Source organism: Talpa europaea (assembly GCF_964194135.1).
Source record: "Talpa europaea genome assembly, chromosome: X".
Classification (NCBI taxonomy): Eukaryota; Metazoa; Chordata; class Mammalia; order Eulipotyphla; family Talpidae; genus Talpa; species Talpa europaea.
Genome location: NC_140081.1, coordinates 31373244 through 31396160, shown reverse-complemented (window position 1 = coordinate 31396160; position 22917 = coordinate 31373244). Strand labels below are relative to the sequence as shown.

Here is a 22917-nt window from a genome sequence, read left to right as displayed (position 1 = left end):
CTCAGCAGTGTACTTCGGTCCTTCTGCCTGCTCTGCTCCCCGCTCTGGCTCTGGTGAATTCTCTCACCCTCCCGCAGATACTCACGCAGGTGCCCAACACTTTTTTTAATTCTTTTTTTTATTCATGTGTTAGTTTACTCATCTTTTTTTTTAAGATTTATTTATTTATACAAGAACTGGGGTACAGGTTAGAGGCAAGGGAGGGTGAGAGGATTCACCAGAGCCAGAGCGGGGAACAGAACAGGCAGATCTACTGAAATACACTGCTGAAGGGAGCAGCGGGTGAGACAGGAGAGGTCTGTCACACCATGTGGGTATCTCCCTGACTGGCTGGGAATCGAACCCATGCTCAACCCGCTGCGCCATCTGGGAGGCCCCCCAACACTTTTTTGAAGATTGATGCTTCCTGCATGCCAGACACTCACTGTGCTGAGCATTTTCCCCCAAGTAACTGATCTGTTTCTGGTGATGTCGCTGTGAATTGAGACTGTTCCTATTCTCATTATCTGGATAAGGAAACCCAGACACGCACATTGGGTGAGTGACCTGCCCAGGAATGACAGTGAAGAAATGACTGTGATGGGGGCACTAGCCAAGGTGGGGGGCAAGTAAGCCAGAAATTCCAAGGTGATTGTGAAAGTCGGGGAATAAGAGTGAATGAGACAGGGGCTGAGTCAGTGGCAGGGCCAAGGAGAAGTGGGCGTAAAAGGGAAAGTCCTGCTTCAGGCAGCCCCTCACTGACCCTGCTCTGACGCCACTCCGTGACTACGAAACCTGAGTCAGCAGAGTTCTGCTGCCTGTCTGCCTGTGAGGGGACGTGTGGGTCTGGGTTCTTGTGCAGGTTTGGAAAGTGCTTGGGTCTCATGGAGAGTGTCCGGCTGTGTGCGTTATCATCGGGGCTGCTGTGAGCCCAGCTGGGGTGTGCAGAGTGTGACAGTGCCCCCTCCACACCAAATGCATGGGTCTGCTTCTGTCTTTTGTACAGATCGGGAAACTGAGACCCAGAGCAGGCTCAAGTGACCTGCCTGGGGCCCTGCTTGACCTTAGGAAGAGAGGCCAAGATGGAAACGCTGGGTTCCAGGCGATCCCAGGGTGCAGACTCTACATGCACACATGGGGCACACACACAAACAGCTTGTGTTCAGGCTCAGGTCGAGAGGAGAAAAGAAGGATTCATGAAAAGGGGTGCCCAGAAACCTGGGGGAGAGAATGTTTTTGCCTCTGAGAGTTGTGTGTGTGCTAGGAGGTGGCACATGTTCCTCTCTGTGGGGTATGTGTGCCCTGAGGGTCTTGAATAGCCCTGTGGACATGTGCACAGTGGAAGCATCACATGGCCACATCACTGAGGTGGGTGCACCCGGGGATTGGTGGGGGCACAGAGGGAGGAGCAGGTGCAGGTGCGTGGCAATAATGCTCTGTAAACTGTCAAGCACTCTCTTCAGAGGAACCTCTGGCCCAGAAGGTTCTTAGCAAATGGCAAAGTCTGTAGTAAACTGTAAAGTGCCTGGGAACTGGGACAGCTCTGGCAAAATACTTCGTAAACTAGAAAGTGCTCTGTGAACTGAGACGCCTTGGCGAATGGCAAAGCACTCAGCAAGCTTTACAGTGTGTGTGTGAGCTGAAAGGTCTTTGGCAAATGGCACTTTATAAAGTACTTTATGATGAAGAGTGGCGTGATTGATTCCAAAGCAGTCTGTCAGTTGTAAAGTACTTTCTCAATTTGTGTTGCTTGTGGGAGTTGTGTGTCTGCTCCCGTACAGCAGCTCTGGGCTCCACACGCGATCGCGGATGTGCTGTTCACCTCAGTCAGAGGCGATGTGCCCGGGAGTTAATGTCACCGCAGCCTCAGTGTTGTTTATCTGGAAAGCCAGCGAGAGGATCCCGGATCCCCTGTCCCAACAGTGCCCCATCATGACGCTAGTCATCTGGGAAATGAGGAAGGTGGGAGTGCAGAGGGAGGGCGAGGTCTGAAGGTCAGTCGGTCACCCCCAAGCCTGCTTCCTGTGCCTGTCGGGAACTGCAGCCGCCCCAGCCGCCCCTCCGGGAAAGGAATGGCATCTCTACCCCACAGCGGAGGAGGGATGCAGCCCCACGTGCCTGTGTGATGTGGGGCTGCGCTCGGCTAACTCAGTCCCCTCTACCCTGGCTCAGGCTGGGCAAACACTTGAGGTATGTCCCCTGAATGTGCATGTGCACACACCCAGGAGTGTGGTCTGTAGGCGGAGGATTGTGGGTGTGGCGGGTAGATGGAGCACGGCAAGCAGGGGGTATGTCTCCCTAGATGGACTTTTAGCTTGCTTAGGGGCGTGGGTGGGTCTCTGGGGTCATGCGAATATGTAGGAGTGTGGGTACCACTCTATGTGCTGTGGGCCTTTTTGTCTATTGTGCGTGTGCCAGGAGTGTTGCGTGTGTGTCTGAGTGTTGTGGGTGCAGTGTGGACACTGCCCAATTCCATTGTGTGCCACTGAGGGCTATGCCTCTGTATGCGTGGCTGAGCCTTCGTGATGTGTTTCCCTCTAACTGGTGTATGGGTTTGGGCTAGGAGAGGGGGCTCGTGTGCCTGAGTACCTGGCTGGATGAATGACTGGGTGGGTCTCTGCAGCCAGAGTGAGCTGGGCTCTGCAGCCTGTGTTGCTCATCGTTGTCTCCGTCCTGTGGGTCTCAACCTGTGTGAGTATCTCTGGGTTTGGCTGAATAGATCTGAGTTCTGTGTGTGTGTGTGTTGTATGTGTATGCAGACGAGGCTTACATACAAAGCTAGCTGAGGGATCCAGTTGCTACATGCTCACCACCACACCCTGTGCATGCAACATGCACACACTCACTCCTCTATCATCCATCATTGTAAAAACAAACTTTCCCTTTTCCGCAAAGTCCCCCTCCTACCGCCCAATCACATGTCTCTGCCTGGGAAAGCAGAGGTGGGAAGTCTGGGTGGTAGAGGGAGGGACAGGCACAGCTCTGGGTTCAATTCTGGCCTTAGAGGTGCTGTGTGAGCCCCAGTCCCAGCCTGTCTCTGACCCACCTTTTCTGGGAAATGGCTCATAATGTGGCTCCCGCTGGACGGGTGCCCCTAAGCACCACCCCCACCCTGGCAATCGGCCCTCCTGCCCTGATCAACTGCCTTTCCATCCTATCAGCTCAGCAGCACAACATACCCTGTGGTTGTGAAGATGGGGCATGCGCATTCTGGGATGGGCAAGGTGAGTTCCCTGGCGGGGTGTCCATGTGCACTTGTAAAGGGCGCATGCTCCTGCCATGGCGTGTGCATGCGGAGGTGTGCCTATATATCCCACCAGTGCACACCGGTAATCCTGTAGGATGCGTCTTGTTGTATTCTTTATCTTTTTTGTATTTCCCCCCTTACATTCAGTTGACTTTGTTGGCCCAATTTCCTCTGTACATTCAGCCAGTTTTATGCATCCTGTTGCATTGTGTGTGTGTGTGTACCTGAACACCTCTATGTTGGGCACACACAACATATTTTGCATTCAAGGGTCTTGGGGCCCTGTATACCTCCTACCTCATTTTCTCACTGTCTAATGTAGAAGGCAGACTTGTAATTTGTACATATGTGTCCATGCTTGTGTATGTTTGTATACTGTGTTCAGCTGATTTTGTGTCTGGGTGCCCATCTGTATGTACTGTCTGTATAGACACTCAACTTCTCCATGGCTTTATTGAAATGTAAGTCACACACCATACGACTTACCCACTGAAAGTGAGTCAATGGCCTTCAGTATGCTGCGGAAGTGTATGCGTCCAGCATTGTGTGTGTACAAACAAACACCAGGAGACGCACACTATGCATGCTTGAATGCCAAGGTTTTGAGTCCTCAGCTCACCTGCATCATCTGCATGCACCCCCACCCTGAGGTACCCCGCTACCCACTGCTGCCCCATATGACCAGGCCCTGATCCCCGCCCCACTCCCACAGGTCAAAGTGGACAACCAGCATGACTTCCAGGACATCGCAAGCGTTGTGGCACTGACCAAGACGTATGCCACTGCCGAGCCCTTCATCGATGCCAAATATGACGTGCGTGTCCAGAAGATAGGGCAGAACTACAAGGCCTACATGTGAGTGGAGAGAATGACGCCCGGGGTGGGGGGGCTGCACCATGCAGCCCAGGCTCCCCTGAGCCTCTCTTCTTTTGTCCCCCAGGAGGACGTCAGTGTCAGGGAACTGGAAGACCAACACTGGCTCTGCAATGCTGGAGCAGATTGCGATGTCTGACAGGTGGGCAGCCTGAGCTAAGGCTGGGCAGGGAAGTGAGGGTGGAGTGTGGCCACCCAGACCAGGAACTGACAGGTCTCCCTGTCCCATGTCCTGGCAGGTACAAGCTGTGGGTGGATACATGCTCAGAGATTTTTGGGGGACTGGACATCTGCGCAGTGGAAGCACTGCATGGCAAAGATGGAAGGGACCACATCATTGAGGTGGGTGCACCCGGGGATTGGTGGGGGCACAGAGGGAGGAGCAGGTGCAGGTGCGTGGCAATAATGCTCTGTAAACTGTCAAGCACTCTCTTCAGAGGAACCTCTGGCCCAGAAGGTTCTTAGCAAATGGCAAAGTCTGTAGTAAACTGTAAAGTGCCTGGGAACTGGGACAGCTCTGGCAAAATACTTCGTAAACTAGAAAGTGCTCTGTGAACTGAGACGCCTTGGCGAATGGCAAAGCACTCAGCAAGCTTTACAGTGTTGTGTGAGCTGAAAGGTCCTTGGCAAATGGCAATGCACTTTCTAAACTATAAAGTACTTTATAATAAAGAGTGGCGATTGAAACCAAACCACTCTGTAAACTGTAAAGTACCTTATAAATTAGGAAGTGTTTGGTGATGAGCAAAGGGCTTTATAAACTGAAAAGGGAACTCTAAACTGGGAAGTCCTTGTTATGGAGGCAAAGCACTTTCAACATTCTAAAGTTCTTTGTAAACAGTGGTGCCCCTGGTAAACAGTAAGCAGTTTATCAGCTGTAAAATGCCTTGAAAATCCAGACTGATTGGTAAATAGGACTGTTTTATCCATGGTAAACCATTTGTAAACAAAGGCACCCTTTGAAAAACACTTTCTAAGTCTAAACACACCATATATCCCACAGCGCTTTGTAAAGGGCAGGGGGCTTTGTAAACTACATGTAAAGTACCATGTAAACCACAAAGTTCTTTGTAAAGGATAAAGCATCTAGCAAACTATAAATCGGGGTTTTGCAAACATTTTCTGTCAAGGGTCAGACAGCACACATTTTACCTGGGTGAGTCATGTAGTCTCTGCTGCAGCTATTCAACTCCCCCAGTGCAGCCACAGCCAACATGTAAACAGATAAGCGCGGCTGTGTTACTAGATAAACATTTGCTTATGGACACAGGGATTTAAATTTCATGTACATCTCAAGTATCATGAAATCTCCAACTGTCAAAAAGTGTAAAACTCATCCTTAGTTTGGTGCCACGTAAAAAGGGATGGCAGCCGGATTTGGTGGAAGGCCCTAACGAGAGCCCTGCTCTGAGCACCTCTTAGACTGTCAGGTATCTTGCAAAAGACCAGCCTTCCTCCCAGTGCAAAAACCAACGCCTCTCAGACGGAAGATCATCTCCTCTGCAGCTCATCCATCCCAGCCAGGATGTTGCCTTTTGCCAACTTAAAACATTTGGTTACTGTCAACATCACATGTCCTTTCTGCCTCTCTCCTAAATGGCTCTCTTGTCCTCCCCTAGGTGGTGGGCTCCTCCATGCCGCTCATCGGTGACCACCAGGATGAAGACAAGCAGCTCATTGTAGAGCTGGTGATCAACAAGATGGCCCAGGCTCTGCCCAGGCAGCGGCAGCAGCAGCGGGACGCCTCCCCAGGCAGGGGCTCTCACAGCCAGGTCAGCCCCTGGCAGAGCCTGGGCCTGGGGTGGGCCCTGGGGGAGGGGGCTGTGACAGATGAGCGGCCCTAGGTCATGCTCTATCAGAGCTGATCAGCAGCCAAGCCTCACCATCACCCAAGTGATGGCAATTACCGATTGTTTAAAAAAAAAAAAATAAGTAGTTGCTACCCTGACTCCCCTGAGTGCCTCCACATCCCTACCCTGGGAACTGGTCCCCACCCCTTGATGTCCCCTCAGCTCAGCCACAAATGTGGCAACACCCTGCCGCTCTGATTGGCTGATGCTCCAGCTGGTAACTATTTTTAACCTCTCCTGCCCCCTTCTCTGGTGCAGACTCCATCCCCCGGGGCCCTGCCCTTGGGCCGCCAGACCTCCCAGCAGTCTGCTGGGCCCCTGGCTCAGCAACGACCCCCTCCACAGGGTAAGTGAGGGACGGTTTCCTTCGCCCCGCCTTCGCAGCAGCCCCCTCTGCCCCCTCCGTTCAGCTGCTCTCTCACACGCGTTGTGTGTGTTCTCTCTCTCCCTCAGGCGGCCCTCCACAGCCTGGCCCAGGGCCCCAACGCCAAGGACCTCCGTTGCAGCAGCGCCCGCCCCCACAGGGCCAGCAGCACCTTTCCGGTCTTGGACCCCCAGCTGGCAGCCCCCTGCCCCAGCGCCTACCAAGTCCCACATCAGCGCCTCAGCAGCCTGCATCCCAGGCCCCACAGCTGACCCAGGGTCAAGGCCGCCAATCCCGGCCAGTGGCGGGAGGACCCGGGGCACCTCCTGCAGCCCGTCCCCCAGCCTCCCCATCACCCCAGCGCCAGGCGGGCCCCCCACAGGCTACACGCCAGACTTCAGTCTCCGGTCAGGCTCCGCCAAAGGCCTCAGGAGCGCCGCCTGGTGGCCAACAGCGCCAGGGCCCGCCCCAGAAGCCTCCTGGTCCTGCAGGCCCCACTCGCCAGGCTAGCCAGGCGGGTCCCATGCCACGCACTGGGCCACCCACCACGCAGCAGCCGCGGCCCAGTGGCCCAGGCCCCGCTGGACGTCCCGCCAAGCCACAGCTGGCCCAGAAACCCAGCCAGGATGTGCCGCCACCTGCCACCGCTGCTGCCGGGGGACCCCCGCACCCCCAGCTCAAGTAAGGGGACTCCACAGCAGCCCTCTCCTAGCTGCTCACAAAGCCGGCTCCTGCACCAGGAAGGCAGCCTCAAGTCCCAGCCTCCACAGACTGGGGGTCGAGGGGGCACTCTCCAGTCTGAGTCAGAGTCCTCCCTTCCCCAGGCTATGATCCTTCCCATCCAGAGGTGCCTCCCCTCCATCCCGGGCCCTTCTCCCTCCATCCAACATTCCATGCCAGAATCCCAAGGAAATCCTAAGAAATCAGTTCGGATTCCTCTCACTAGGCCCTGAGAAGTCCCCTCCTTTCAGACCAGGCATCCCATGGCCCTACTTCGGCATCTCCCTTGCCACCAAAGGCTCCTCTGCCCATCCCAGAGGCTTCCCTGTCAGACTCACCCAACCTGACTCCTCCCAACTGATCCTCCAAATTCCTCCTGGCCCAATTAACAGTCCTCTTTGTCACGTCACCCTCCCCAGCCCTCATCCTATTCTCAGTCTAGGGTCCTTTCTGGTGCATCTCAGCCTCCTCCCAAATCATCACACCGTTGCCTCTTCTGGTTCATTCCAGACCTCCCCCCACCCTAGCTCAAGTCCTTCCTGTCCCACCCAATGGTGCTCCCTTAGATATGCCCCCCACACCTCCCTTCTAGGTAGCTCATCCTCACACTGGAAACCTCTTCCCTCATCTTCACCTTCTTTATCAGACTCCTCGCAGCCTAGCCTAGAGGTTGATGAGAAGATTCAGCCCAGGACTCTTCCCTTAAATCCCAGACTTCTTCACTCTGGATCCAAGTTCTCCTAGCCTGATCCAGGGTGTCCCCGACAGTCTAAAAACCCTTCAGAGTTCAGAACCCTTCAGAACCCTCCACTGGTGGGTGGGAGGGTCAGAGGCACAGCCCCAGGACCAGAGGGGCAGGGCTGGGGCCGGGCCTGGGGTAACATTGTGTTTCTCTCCCCTTCCTCCCTTCCTCTTCCCCCCCTTCCTCCCATGCCTCCACCTTGTCTCTCTCTAGCAAATCCCAGTCTCTGACCAATGCCTTCAACCTTCCAGAGCCAGCCCCGCCCAGGCCCAGCCTTAGCCAGGACGAGGTGAAAGCTGAGACCATCCGCAGCCTGAGGAAGTCTTTCGCCAGCCTCTTCTCCGACTGACACCCCACCCTGAGAACCCCCAAATCCCTGGGCAAACCCTCTCTGGGCCCTGAATCCATTTCTCACTTTTGGAATCTCCAAATCCCTTGAGAAGTCCTCTCCTGGTTCACCAAGATCCCTCTTCTCACTCCTCAGAATGCCCAAGTCCCTTGGGAAACCGCACTCCTGGTCCTAAATCCAATTCTCACGTTTGGAATTCCCAAGTCCTTTAGCGTCCCACTCCTGGTCACCTCAAGACCTAGACCTACAGTTTCAATTTTAGAACCTCCAAATTCCTACAGACCCACTCTAAATCCCAGCTGAATTTCCTTCCTGGAAGCTCCTAAATACCAGGCAACCCATTCTGGCACTAACACCACTTAGTCTCCTCCTGGAGCCCTGAAGTCCCTGGAAACTCCTACTGCTGGTCCCAGATCTCTCAAGCACACTGGGTCCCCAAATCCTCAACGCCCTCACCTTTGAATCTCTTTCCATGGATCTCCCATCCCTCTGGAGATCCACCTCTTCAGATGCCACCACCCAGTCCCACAGGATCGCTCTTCACACACACACCAACCCCCTTTCCACACACAGGGAGGAGCTCCTCCCACTGCTAGGACCCCTCAGTTCTCCCAGGGACCCCCATTCCACTTTCCTGCCTCTTGACAGCTGTCTTTAAATATGCAAACCCCAACCATCCTCCCAAAGTCCTTTGCACATGGAAGGCCAGTGGTCCCCTACTTCCCACCTTTGCCGTGATGTCTGTGTCTGTGACTGACGTGGCCTCCTTTTGTGCCGTGCTTGGCATATGTGGTCCTCGTTCATCGTGCCGCCTGTGGTGATGCGTGCAGTGGCGCTGTTTGTGTGGTCCGCACTCCCCCCCCCCACTCCTTGCCTGGACACACCCCCATCCCTCAGCGGCTCTGAACCCCATGAGAAGAGTCGGGAAGCAAAATAAACAAGCAAAGGCCCAGAATTTGTTTAACAGAGTAGTCCTTCAATGGTGGGGCAGGAGCCCCCAAATCCATATGGGGTGCTGGGGACCCCAAAAATCCAGTGGAAGGCACATCAGGCAAAGTTCTGAGTGGAACCTGGCTGCCCCAAATCACAGCCATTGGAGATGGAGGAGACCCCAAATTTATAAGTATCCTCAGAGGCAAGAGGAAACCAAATTGTGGAGGCAGGGGAATCTCAGTTTTGGGCCCCCCCCCCAATTCCAGAGGGACTAGAAAAGCAATTAGGAACCCTCTCATCTCCCAGGGTGGGGATGGGGTTATCCTGAGGCAGTATCAGGGTAGAAACAGGCCTTTGATTGGTTGGTAAGCAGGGTTCCTAGCTGTAGCACGCTGAAGATTGGCTCCCTGGTGGCCGGGAGCAGGGCCTAAGGCACAAGGCGGGCTGCGCTGAGCAGGCAGGCAGGCAACTCATCAGCCTGGGTGCGGTGCAAGGAGGGTTCCGAGGCACTCCTCTCAATCTTGGGGAGTGACCGCTGCAGCAGCTCAATCGTGGCCAGGATCTGGGGGCAGGGGCAGGTGAGGTGGGGTATCTGGAGCCCTACCGGTATTCCAACACCAGAGCCTGATGGGGGGGATGCGCGTGCGTGCACACACACACATACTCACTCACTCTCCCTGCTCCCCCCATTTCCCTCCTGGGCCTTAGAACACGTGGTCCTCCACACTCGCACCTGGGAATCATCATCCCAGAGCCCTCCTCCCTAGCCCACCTGGGGGAAGAGGGGCCGCTCCTCCCGCTGGAACTTGAGGCAGTCAGACAGCAGGCGCCGCATGGCCTTGGGGCAGTTGCTGGAGATTTTGCTGAGGTCCGGGGACAGATAGCCACGGCCCACCATAAAGATTATCTGGGGAAGGGCAACAGAAATGAAGTGGTCTGGGCTGGGAGGCCCAGGGAATTCTGGGTCTTCAAAGTCTTGGGTAGCTCCTTTTGGGAACTGGAGTATTCTGGGTACTGAGGTCTGGAAAATTGTGGATATCTTGTGGATCCATGGAATCTGGTCTCTGAGGACTTGGGAGGATTCTCTGCTAGGAGAGGGATTTAAGGTTGGGGAAGTAAAGGACTTTTCTGGTGCCCAGAAAATTATGGGTCCACAGGTTTCTAGGGGGTTTGAGGGGCTTAAAGGCCTGGAAAGTACCAAGTCTGGAGGAAACACGAAGTTCTAGGTCTGGGGGGAGCTAAATTATGACCCTCAAGCACTTAAATTTCTGTGAGGGTCTGGGACCTACAGGACTATGGGTTCATAGGTCCTATAGGGCCGTGAGTATTCAGGGACCTAAGATTATTACCATCTAGAGCCTAGATTTCTGAAAGCCTGGGAGAATGCTGGCCTTGAATCCAGAGAAGTGAGTCTGGGCCCTGGAGCAGTGTGATACCTGCTGGATGCCCCAGGCCTAACGCTTGCAGGCACCTGTGAGTATTCCAGACACATCAAGGGAGTCTGTTTCTGGAAGAAATGAGATTCTAGGCTTTGGAGACTTGGAGGACTTTGTATACCCAGGCCAGAGGACTGCATGTATCGAGGGGTCCAGAGGCCTTCTGGGAATTTTGGGACATAGAGGGACTTTGGGTAAGGGAATTCAGGAGATTCTGGCCTTTATGGGAACTTTGGGTTTTCAGCCCAGAAAATGTGGGGATTCTGGGGGAAGTATGGCATTCTTCATCTGGCAAAGGAGAAGATCTGGGGTTTAAGAGGCTGAGGAATGTTTGTGGGTAAGGTGTGTGGCTCACCTGGTCACGGCTGCCAATATGGCTGTAGGGCAGCGAGCCGGTCATGAGTTCATAGAGCACGACCCCATAGGCGTAGACATCTGACTGGAAGCTGTAGGGGTTCGGGTCCTGCATACGGATCACCTCAGCCGCCTTCAATAGGTCAGACCAGACAAGGAGACAGCAGTGGTCACAAATGGCTAGCCCATCATCTCAGAACCACTGGCCAACAGAGTGCAACTCAGGGCCATGCTCACGAGGCAAAAGATAAGCAGTCGAGACACACCCAGCACAGGCAGTCCCATCCCCTCTCAGCCCACCATGTCCCAGCCCAGCAGCCCACATCCCTAAATACCCCCGGCCCACCCTGGCACAACTCACCATCCATAGCACAGAACCCGAGGGCTGCTCCAAGGGCTGGGCTCCGCTCCACCGCGTCTTCACTGTGGCTAGGCCGAAGTCACCAATCTTCACTGTGAGCCCCTCGTGTAGGAAGATGTCCACCAGGGTCAAGGGCCAGTACAGGGTCTCCCAACAACCATGCCTCTCAGCCTGACTAGGAGGCTCCCATCAACCCTCCCCCATCAGTCACTCCTCTGACCCTGACCAGAAGCCCCCAATGTTACACTAGCCACAACCTAGACTCGGGTAGAAAGCTCTAATGAATGTCCCTATACTTGGCCTCCTTGTGACTCTTGGCCAGACAGCCCCTCTAATAGCACCCAGGCCCACCATACCTGTGACCCTGATCAGGAACACCCTGTATGCCCTCTAAACTATAACACCTCAGACCCTGACCAGAGCTCCCCAAGAACAGCATCTGAACCAGCCACAGCTGACTCTCCTGCCCAAGAGACCCCCCACTAAAGCCCCTCACCAGCCACAGCTCTGCCGTCCGGCAGGGACTATGCCACACGTGCCCCTCCCTGTTGGTCTCCAGAAAGCTTCTCACAAGAGCCATTGCTCCAGGCCTTCATCCCACCCCGCTGCAGGGACAGGTAGATACTATTAGACTTGAGATCTCTGTGGATGATGTTCTTGGCATGGAGGTAGCTGTGGGGGTGGAAGCAGGTGGCCAGTTGGCCGGGGGTTACCTCATTTCCCCACCCCAGCCCCCTCCCTAGTGCCCAGGAGTCTGCTCACTCCATGCCCTGGGCAGTCTGCCGGGCCACATCGATGAGCTGGACCATGTCAAAGCGTGTGTCAGCCACGTGAAGGTGGTGGTAGAGGCTGGAGCCCTCACACCACTGTGTGATGATGGCAAATCCCGGCCTGGTCATGAAGCCCATGAATAGCAAGATGTTGACGTGGCGTGTCTTCCTGCAGCAGGGAAGGCAGTGTCAGGGAGGGAGTTGGGGAGGACGAGCAACTTCTGAGCTTCAGCTGTGGCGCCATTTACTGCTGCCTCTGCTATTACTTCTACTCTGTCTGGGGAGGCTCAGGGTGAGACTGGTCAGATTCAATGTATTTGTAGGATATGTTTGCTGGGCTGATTCTGTGCTGGGGGCTTATGTCTCGAGCTTCCTCATCGAAGTCTCCCAACACAAGCAGGTCCCTGTCACTCTGCCACCAACAGTATCTTTACCATCTAACACCCACATACCGCTACCCCTGACCATGACCTGGGCCTGTGACCCTTTTATAGGCGAGAAAGCACAATGCCAAACTTCCCCCCTCACAGATGTATCAGCATGATATTGACAAGATGCCAGGTACAAATACTAGTGACATGTGATAATCCACTCTTAATCATGAGGGGCTTAGGTGTAAAAAGCTTGGGGTTTGGCTACAAGTTAGATCCTGGGTTTTAATCCAGGCTTTCCCAGGTACTCACTGCACAACCGTAAGGAGGACATTTTGCCTCTTTGTGTCTCAGGTTTCCCCAGCTATAAAACTTGGAAAGTTATATTAATTATAATTATCTGGTAACACCTGAGAGGGGTGTTGGGAGGAGTGAGTAAATCAGCTGCAAGGCACTTACAACAGTACCAGACACAAACAAGCACCGACAGTTTCACTCTCCGTTTTATTGCTAAGTAGCTGGGCCTACCTCACGGCACCACTGCATAGGAGGAGAGCCACCCTGATTAGAAGAGAGCCCTTGTTCCTTGTAGAAGTATTAATTACAGTTATGATGCAGGTGGCATCAACGCTGCTCTGCCATTTTGCTGTCAGAACTGACAACAGAGCACGTGCACTTGCTTCCAGGGGTAAGGCCAAGGTTAACATTATCAGGGAAGGCACAGAATGGCACGCTCAAGTCACTGCCATTTCACAGAGGGGAACAGAGAGGAAGAGTTTTCTTAGTGTGGCATCCATTATGAGGATAAACATGAAACCACCACAAGAGATTATGATAACATCAACGGTGTGACACAGCTGTACCCACCAGCCAGGGGGAGCCCACATGGGGGACTGGGGAGGAAGAGTAACTCCAGTATTCAGAAGGGAACACCCAGGCTTCTCAGCGCAAATGCATTAATACAGTATTAACAATATATTCAGCAAAGCAACTACAATCATCAAACCATGACTAAATTATGGTTATGATTCTTTAATTGATGACATTATTATAGCTGATTAGTAACAAGGATGCAATGCAACTAACAGTGCTGATGATGCGGTTGCAGCAGGAGTGGGAGGGTGAAGGAGGATGCCAGCCTTACTGGTGGGGTAGCTAACATGCCAGTGCATGCAATGACACAGATGTCCTATGGTTGGTCACACCCACTTCACAGCAGGCCAACAAGAAGACCATGTTTTGGAAGCAGAGTCATTAATTAATATCAATGTTAACCCAAACACAAACAATAACATCAGAGGTCCTCTACACATACCTATCTCCCAGGGGGCAGGGGCATCCTTGATGCGGAAACAACTTAGGAGGATGGTTAGAGCACAACACAAGCCCAGGTAAAGTGCAGCAAGTCCCCAGCTCGGCCTTTCCCCAGCCCATCCCCCTCTGCACCCAGGCGCAGTCTCACCTGAGCACCTGCATCTCGTTCTTGAAGGCCTGGGCCTGCTCAGCTGTGGGCTGGGCCACCTTGAGCACCTTCACGGCCACGTCACCATGCCAGCGCCCGCGAAACACCGTGCCGAAGGAGCCCGTCCCAATCCTCTTCAGCAGCTGCACCTCACTGGGTGGCACCTCCCAGTAATAGCCTGAGTCCCGGTACCCCAGATTTTTCTGTGGGCCACATGGGCAGTATCTCAGGGGCTGCCCATATCCCTCATCACACCATTTGTGGTGCCCCTCCTTAAAAGATCCCCCTGGAGCTTACCACTTTCTTCTTCTCCTCAGACAAGGACTTCCGCTCCCTCTGCTCTGATGGGGACTTGGAATGTGGGGACTTCCTCCCTGAGGACACACTGGCCGGGCTGGGGCTCCCCCGGGGGACTCCATCGCCACCACCTCTACCACCAGCAGCTACGGTGGTGGAAAGGATGTGAGTGGAGGCAAGTGGGCCAGGGTGGGGGGCTCAGGGTGCAGGCAGGGATGCTCACCATCATTGCTGAAACTCTGGGCAGTGAGCTGGAAGAAGAGGGAGGTATCAGAGAGGATGTGGGGGCCAACAGGAAAGGCACTCCCCTCTGCCCAGGGCACCCCCAGGCCAGCCCCCCTCAACACCAACCTGGAGGAGGCTGGAATCCATGGGGGCCGTGGTGCTGACCATATGGACGTTGGGGGTGGATGTGGAGCGAATGCGCTGGAGGGGGGCATTGGTCGGGGCAGGGAAGGGAAAGTGCTCAGGGCCACAGTGCTGGGTGCAGGGGCTGGCAGGGGAAAGGCCATGAAATCACTGACCCAGGAACTGGAGAACCAGTCAAGCCATCCCTCCCACTGCCCTGTGGGAAATGTGTATTTAGCCCACACAGAGCCAGTGTCCACTGTCATTATTATTATCCATTCCCTTAGGAAACATTTGTTGAGTGCCTGCTGCATGCCCAGTACCACTTTTGGTAGTGGAAATAAAACTGTGGACAAAACAAAAGTTCTTGCCCTTGTGGGCTGATGTTCCAGAAGGGAGAGAGAGAAATAAAAAACAAAGACTCTTTAGTATGTTCAGTGGTGAACAGTTGCGATTAAGGAAACAAAAAGCAAAATAAGGAGACAGAAAGCGTCACTGGAGATGTCAATGGATCCTCTGAGAGGTGATATCTGAGCAAAGACCTAGAGCAGGGACAGCAAGTCACACGGATAGTAGGGAAAGAAAATACATGATACTGCATAGCTGTGTGCACTATTCAAACCATACACCATATATGTCACTGATATTAAAATGACAGTGTTTTAAAATAAACCTATAACTGTTACATATATTATTATATCACATTATACATATGTTATATATATTAAAATGTTATAAAAGTATTTCTTAATGTTCCCCTCACTGTCCTAAAATAAAATTCATAGAATAAAAAAAATGAAATTCATGGGTAATGACACACCAGTTAATAACATAATGTCCTACTTTACTATTTTATATATTACATAAAAATGTATATTCTATATTACATGAAAATATTTTAAACAAAATGCATACAACAACATAAACACACCCTGCAGACATTATAAAATATATAATATAGGCATATAAAATGTATATTCTATAAACTTATGATACCTTACAGCACTCATATATTTTCAAATAGAAATACTGTAGTATTAGAATACTTATGATAAAGGAGTAATAAAAGGAAATTGATAATATGTATTTCAAAATTAAAAGGCCTGCTTATACTGGAAGAATTCATAAGCTGGATATCTACAGTATACATACAGATATGGTAATATAGTTAATGTATCTATATCATATATTAACACCTATCTATCTATCCCTATATATAATTAATAAGAGGAATTTATTCTGTAACACATGTATCTGGATACATCTTAACTCATTTAATCCTTACTGGAATGCTACATGGTAAGGAATATCATTTTCCCCTCATTACAGATGAGAAAACCTACGCCCAGAGAGATTAGGTGACTTGCCCAAGATCCCACAGCTCCATCCCCTTACTCACACTTGCAGGTTCTCAATAAATAACTGTTGAGTAAACTAATGAATAATGTATAGCTTGTGGGCCTATAGGAGCCTTCAGATCTTTTTCTCCCAACAGCAGCCCTTTGGCTAAGACATCCCTACCTGGGTCCCTGAGGGGTTAGTGGCTCATTCAGGGGTTGGCTGGAGGGAGCCTCTTGCTGTCTGGAGCCTCCGGACAAATCCTGGATACTGTGGTAGAACCTTGAGTGTGTTGAGGGCGTAGAACAAGGAGAATGGGTCAGCTGTCTGTAAGAATATTATGACTGGGCCTCAGCCGCCCCACCCCCCCAGCCACCCACCCCCCACCCACCCCAGGCCAGGCTCACTGTCGGCGGTTGGTACTCATGTCGACACAGACTGTAGGCACTTTGGAGGAACAATGCTGGTGGAACTTGTAGCCACAGGTTTGGCAGCGGAAACCATGGAAGAGAAACTTAAGGCAGAAGTCACAGAAGGCCAGGCTGAAGAATGTCTTCCGTACCTGCTGCCACAGAAGAGGAAAGGATGAGGCCTGGCTAAGGACCCCCCCTGCTCCCACCACCTGGCCCCCCATCCATCCTGTACTCACAAAATTGTGCATAGTCAGTGGGACATCTTCGAGGACCTCCACAATGAGCTCCTCACCATCCAAGGGGGCAATGGCCGTGTCCCAGGCTGTGACAGTCTTTCGCCTATAGGAGGCATGGAAGGGAGTGAGTGGGAGTGTGGACAGGGGCCATGAAGAAGGAGGGAAGCCCCCAAACTCCCTCTCAGCGTGCCATCCATGCAGTAATCTCTGGCATGCTTCATTCTCCTCACAGCAACTCTAGGAACTAGTTACTGTCCTTGCCCCCACTTTACAGATGGGGAAACCGAGGCTCAGAGGGCTAGTGACTTTACCAAGGCCACAGGGGATCATAAATGGCAGAACGATGTGAAGAGTCCACATTCCTAACCACAAGGTGAGGAGCAAATGAGGCATTAAATAACTAAATCTCAGATGTGCTAAGCAGGTCCTTGAAAAGATGGCTGATGAAACAGGCATTGAAACAACAAACAGAAAGCAATGTGTGAATTGATAAAAATAATAAGGAAGCCCAGAACAGAGGACTATATGGAAGGTCAGGAGGTCCAACTCAGCAGAGAATGGGGAAACAGAAAGGAGAGGGCTGACAAACTGATGAGTAGTGAAGGAACAAACTAGGTGAACTCCTGGAGGAAGTGTTGCAGCAGGGTGAGGCCTTAGTGGGGGTAAGGAGAGAATGAGTTGCTGACCTTACAGGTTAATGAACTAAGGAAGCAATGAAACAAAGGCTGGAGAGACTCACTGATTCTCTGAACTAAAGGAAGACCACTGGAGACTCCAGGGCAGTGGAGAAGGCGTCAAAGGGCTCTGAGGAGGGGATGGAAGGCTGGGCACCCACAGGGGTAGGGATGCCACACTTACCCCTTGATGAGCCGGTAGACCACGCAGCAATCCTGGTTGAGACCCCGCACTTTGAGGGCCTTATCTAGCGAGTCATAGACACTCATGCCATCCCGGACAGTCACCTGTATGTGTGGGTATGCACATGTGGGGATTCTCAGTGCCCAACAGAAACCCCAGACAACTTTCCCATCCCTCTGTGAAGGCCTTCTCCCAGCCCTAGTCACCCTTCAGATTCAGGACTTAACAACTGGGTCCATCCTCACTCCCGCCAGTTTTGCCCCCATCAGACTTACCACTGTTCGCTGCTTATTGGGCAGGTACACTTTGACAGTGCCCACTGCCCGGGATGGCTCCGCCCCGTTGGAAGGGGGTCCCCGTGGTGGCTCCATGGAGCCTAGGACTTTGTCAAGATGGGCTGAGGCGGGGCTGGGCAGGTGCCATGGGGCCCTAGAAGAAAGGGAAGGAATCCAAAGGACCAAAACCAATAGTTTGAAAGCTAAATGGCAGGGGACAGAAAAAAAGTCAATCTTCAGGCTTCATGAAACCCACTGTAGCCTAATTTCCAAGTGTCAAGGTTTCACATTCACCGCAGGAGGGGTGGGATGGGGAGACAATTCACATACACAAGGGGAGGCAGCATGTGCTGACCTGGAGGACACAGGAATATAAGAGACTCGGTGAGCACACTGCTCAGGGGCTGTCAGGCATATAATGGACACAAACAGGCTATCCTGGCTTTTTAATGGCAAAGGGGTTTACCAAAGACTGTGGTGAGGGAGGTGTCACAGGCAGGGTGATGAGCTATTTCCCTTAATTTGGAGAAAATGAGGACTGCACCATATACTGCATCCCAAAGTCCTGTCTGTAATGATGGTGGACCCACAAAGTATTAGGTGCCTAATGGGAGTCACCAGACTGTGATGGGAGTTTCTAGGGGCTCAGCAGACACTATGCTCAAGGAAGATGTAAAAGAAGTCAGTATGGTCTATGGTGGGGAGAAGAGTGGATTACCGGGTGCACCAGATAGTGTCATGGGGAAAAGCGAGATAATGGTGCATCACCAAACATTGTTGAAGTGAAATAAATGGGGGTAAAGTGGTGGGGCTCCAAAACTCTCCCTGACAACCAATGGTGGGGGGGCTGCTTCAGACATAATAATCAGTGAGGGGTAATGGAAGAAGTGAAATAAATGAGGGTAAAGTAGCAGGGCTCCAAAACTCCCCCTGACAACCAATTGGGGGGGGGGTAGTCCACAGACATATTAATCATTGAGGGGTAATGGGAGAAGCCTCAAACACTCTCCTAGTGGATTGGCCATTGATCCAGAATAAGGGGAGCGCGGGGTGAGCCGCGTTTTCACGCACTCCCTGGAGTGAGTGAGTAAGGCAGGGTCACGAAATACCTAAGAAGGTTAAAAGGAAACATTGGCAAAACACACTGCAACCCAGGGCCCATTCGGCTGGGCCCCGCCCACCGAAGGCCTCCCGGCTCTGCGCAGGCGCGCTGCCACACGCGACGGGCGAAACCATCCCCCGCGACCTTACACCTCTATCCCTGTCTCCCCACCACCGCCCCCCCCCTCCGCTGTCGACGATGGTCTCGCCCCGGGTCAAACCACTCCTCCGGTTCCGGACGGGGACAACGGGGCCGAAGCGCAGCCACCCTGGAGCTGAGCTTTCGGCCCCTGCCCCCTGCAGGTGTCCGGCGATCGCCCCAAAATCCTAACATTGTCGGGCCCGCCCTCACCTGTCACGCCGCTACGGCTGCCGCTGCCTCCATCTTGGGCCTGTCTTCTTGTTTCCTGGCAGAGTCCGCCTCCACTGTCCCATGGGCACGTCTACACCATTGGCTCCGCAGCACTCAACCCTCCATTCTTATTGGATCAGAGTCACGCCTGTCAAGGCAGGACTGGCTGACTGCACGTTGTGTTCCGGATTGGGAGGGGCTACCTGAAACGTCTGGGTCGGGGCAAGTTCGCCTGTCCTGACTTGCGCAGGCGCTGTCGGGAGGAAACCTCCGTACCGGGGGCTTTAACCTCGGTCTTACCAAGGCGGAATGAAGCAGACTTTTGTTTTGGTTTCTTGATGCTGACTTTAGGGGTTAAAGAATCTAGGCGAAAACTCCTTAAGCGTCCCTTTTGGGGTGGGTGCTCCAGACCCTTAAGTACCCATTTAGGATTTTCCTGTGTTTAAAAAGTCTTAACCATCTTTGAAATGGGTTGGAATCAAACTAAATTAGCTGTAACGTCTTCCAATTCCAAAAGGCTATAGTCACAGCCTTTAATAACAGCGGGTCTGTGATGTGACTGGGACTGGGCTCCAGTCCTAGGAGGAGTGGCCTGCTGTTTTGCTAGGTTTCCTTTAGGAATAGTGTTGATAAGGGTTTTTGAAAGATTAGTCAAAGATGGTCAGGTGAAGATGGGAGGAAAGTATGGACCTGCAGGGGGGCAAAGCATATGGAAACGTATAGAAGTATTGTAGGGTCAAAACAAAGTTTTTAGAAGTTGACTTTTCTCTGATGTCATGGAGTAGACACTTGTAATTGTTAATTTTTCCTCTGTCTCTTTGTATGATGTATGAAAATCTCTTAAAGTTAAGTGGTCTCTTAATATTCCACATATTAATGAAATCAAGTGATACTTGTATTTCACAATGTGATTTAATTCACTTAACTCAGTACCCTTAAGGCCCAGCCATGTTTTCCCAAGTGACAAGATTTCATCTTTCTTTTTAGCCCAGTAGTATTCCGTGTTATCACTTAATGACCTGAAACACATATGCAGTAGTGGTCCAGATGGGCTATACACTGTAGCCTAGGTGTGTCATCAGCTATACCAGCTAGGTTTGTGTAGTCACGCTGTAATATTCTTGTAACTATAAAGTCACCTAAAATGCATTTCTCAGAACATATCTTTGTCATCAAGCACTGTTTGGCTGTATATATACTCCATGTCTTTATATGGATGCCAAATTATAATAATGCTGTATACCTGAAACTTACATAGTTTTCTAAACCAACCAACATTGCCTCATTAAAAAAAAATCTATGAGGCTTAAAAAAAAGCTAAATAACCTTCCTGCCAGTTTTACAACCCGGGCATGCTGTTCTAAAGGCCTTGGAACCATCTCCGAACTGTAAATAGCAATACAGATAGTGCCCTGGCTCTGCGTCTCTAGGAATTTGACCTAGGCAACTGGCTCCAAGTTGTTATCAGTTTGTCAAAGATATGAGCTTTATTTTTCTTTTGGATAAGGGCAGATGGCTACCCCAATTACTAGCTGCATGTAAGATGCATCTGTGTAGCAAACGGTGCTATCAATTTTTCTTAACTTAAGGACAAGTTACCTTTCTTGGGAACATGTTAGGAAGGATTTGTCTCTGTCTGGCTATATAAAAGGATGAAAGTCCTTTGTCCCCGCAATCTCCTGTGGATTGTTTCTGATTTGCATTGAAACCTGGCTTATTGCTTATTTGATAATAAATCTGTTTCATTCTTTTCTACTCTTTTGGAGAGGATACAACTGGGTTGACATGAGATTTTATTTTCAATTATTTCCCCAACAGTATGACTGTCCTGCTGTGTTTGAAGTGACTGCATTCTAATATTTGGAGCTCAGCATCCCTTTGTGATGAAATAGGAAAGATGTGAGGAAGGTCCCTAGGTGAGGGGGCTGCAACATAATTCAACTAGTATTATTGAGTGCTTTCTCTGCTTCTAAGGAGAAAGACTGTAGTGTAAATGGTTTTTCAGGCTTTTCTGCCCTCCCACCATTAGGATTGCCCTGCCTAATGGGGCACCTGCAGTTGTTACATTGTTGTAAACTGTCTAGTTTACTTTTGTGGGCCACGGGAGGAGTATAGAGATAGTCACCAAGAGAAGCAGAAGAGGCAGGAGAGAGAAGGGGAGAAAGAAAGCCAGAGAAGCCCAGAGTAAAGACTTGCTGGGGGGCCAGGACGCCTCCTGGCCCCCCAGAATCCCTGCCTGCTGTGTACCTATTTGCCACATCACATTTAAAGCTCAATAAGAGCCTGAGAAAACCACTGAGGGCTCCAAGACTCTCCTTTACCCATCTGATGGATAATAGATAACCTGCTCTGTGGCCCATCCTGGCAGTACAAAGTCCAAACTTATGCTCACTGGGCTGTCATATAAACTCCATATCCCATTGCTCTTTCCTGTTTGTATCTTTACCGTTCAATGGCTTACACCGAAAAAGATGGAAATACCACCTATTGATGAGAATATGGAACAACTGGAACTTTCTTACATTGCTATTGGGAGTGTAAAATGGTCCAATCACTTTGGAAACAGTTTGACAGCTTCTCATAAAGTTAAACATAGACATACCATGCAATCCAGTGATCTCACTGCTGGTATTTACTCCAAAGAAATCAAAATGGTGGGCCTCCCTGGTGGCACAAGGGGTTAAGCACTGCACTATGAAGCAATCCACAGCCTCTGCAGCACTAGTTAGATCCAAACCCACATGGCACAGCAGACCTCTCCTGACTCGTCTGCTGCTCCCCTCATCAGTGTATTTCAGTCAGTCTGCCTGTTCTGTTCCCCACTCTGTCTCTTGTGGATCCTCTCACCCCCCGCATCTCTGGCCTATACCCAGCTCTTGTATACATACATAAATAAATCTTAAAAAAAAAAAGAAATTAAAATGGTATACTGGTAATTCTTTAACAACCAGCTCTCAAGGGGAAGAAAGGTCTAATTCATAGCATTCACCAACTGTGGTGTAAATTCTTCCACCATGGTTTATTTCAAGGTGCTAATATGACATCAATGAAGAGTTGAAAAGGATTTGCGAAATCAGTTTGGGTGAAATATGTACCACATGCTACCACATGCTACACAAAAACTTGTATGAAATGTTCATAATAGTTTTATTTCACGATAACAAAATGCTGGAAACAGGTGCCCAACCACAAAAGAATTGACCAAGAAACACACAAGTGGGTAAAGGAATACTACTGAGCAAGGAAAAGGAGCAAACTATGTCTATGAGTCATAGACATATGACTGAGTGAAAGGAGCCAGGTACAAAAGAGAAATACTGTATTATTCCATTTGTGTGAAATTGTCAATCTGGCAAAACTAATGCATAGTGAAGGAAATCAGATTAGTTGCCTTGCAAGAGAATGACTGGGAAGGGCATAGGAACTTTTGACTTGGGTTTTTATCATCATCATCGTCCTCATCTTCCTCCTCCTCATCATCACCACATTAAAACCATCAGAAGCACCATGTATTTTTATTTTTTTAAAGATTTATTTATTTATGCATACAAGAACTGGGGTACTGGCCTGAGGTACGGGAGGTGAGAGGATTCACCAGAGACAGAGTGGGGAACAGAACAGGCAGACTGACAAAATACACTGCTGAGGGGAGCAGCGGGCAAGTCAGGAGAGATCTGCTGCGCCATGTGGGTAGCTCCCTGGCCAGCCGGGGATCGAACTCGTGCTGCAGTGGCTGCCAATAGGTTCATAGGTTGAACCAGTCCCCTGGCCTTCTGATGCCTTAAAGCTGGGCCCCAGGCCCTGCTGGCCAGAGCCTCTCAGATGCCAAGCTCCGGAAGCTTGACTCAGGACCAAATAGCTCTGGCCTAGGACCTTTCTACCCAGGGT

At 51.2% G+C, this 22917-nt stretch overlaps 2 protein-coding genes across 4 annotated transcripts in view; one reads left to right on the top strand and one right to left on the bottom strand.

Moving 5' to 3' along the window:
• SYN1 (synapsin I) overlaps positions 1-8124 on the top strand; it is a gene marked incomplete at both ends in the record, with an annotated part of 42758 nt that extends 34634 nt beyond the window's left edge. The window contains 8 exons of one of the 2 annotated variants that reach the window (XM_084259111.1): positions 3141-3203; positions 3939-4081; positions 4167-4241; positions 4339-4441; positions 5719-5871; positions 6208-6295; positions 6403-6994; positions 7989-8124. In XM_084259111.1, the coding sequence (XP_084115237.1) occupies positions 3141-3203; positions 3939-4081; positions 4167-4241; positions 4339-4441; positions 5719-5871; positions 6208-6295; positions 6403-6994; positions 7989-8124 (1353 nt within the window). The remainder of the gene's footprint in view (positions 1-3140; positions 3204-3938; positions 4082-4166; positions 4242-4338; positions 4442-5718; positions 5872-6207; positions 6296-6402; positions 6995-7988) is intronic. The other variant, XM_084259112.1, reaches the window with a different exon arrangement.
• Positions 8125-9484: 1360 nt separating this feature from the next.
• On the bottom strand, positions 9485-17672 carry ARAF (A-Raf proto-oncogene, serine/threonine kinase; the record flags this gene model as incomplete). 2 transcript variants are annotated; one of them, XM_084259113.1, is made up of 15 exons in its annotated part: positions 9485-9619; positions 9830-9964; positions 10849-10980; positions 11209-11327; positions 11834-11880; positions 11971-12147; positions 13812-14014; positions 14109-14254; positions 14332-14359; positions 14460-14601; positions 15978-16085; positions 16202-16356; positions 16444-16546; positions 17302-17405; positions 17577-17672. In XM_084259113.1, the coding sequence occupies 15 exons, from the start codon at positions 17670-17672 to the stop codon at positions 9485-9487; spliced, it is 1830 nt and encodes a 609-aa protein (XP_084115239.1). The 2 variants fall into 2 exon arrangements, with proteins under 2 accessions (XP_084115239.1, XP_084115240.1); XM_084259114.1 differs by having other exon boundaries at positions 15978-16076.
• Positions 17673-22917: the final 5245 nt, after the last annotated feature.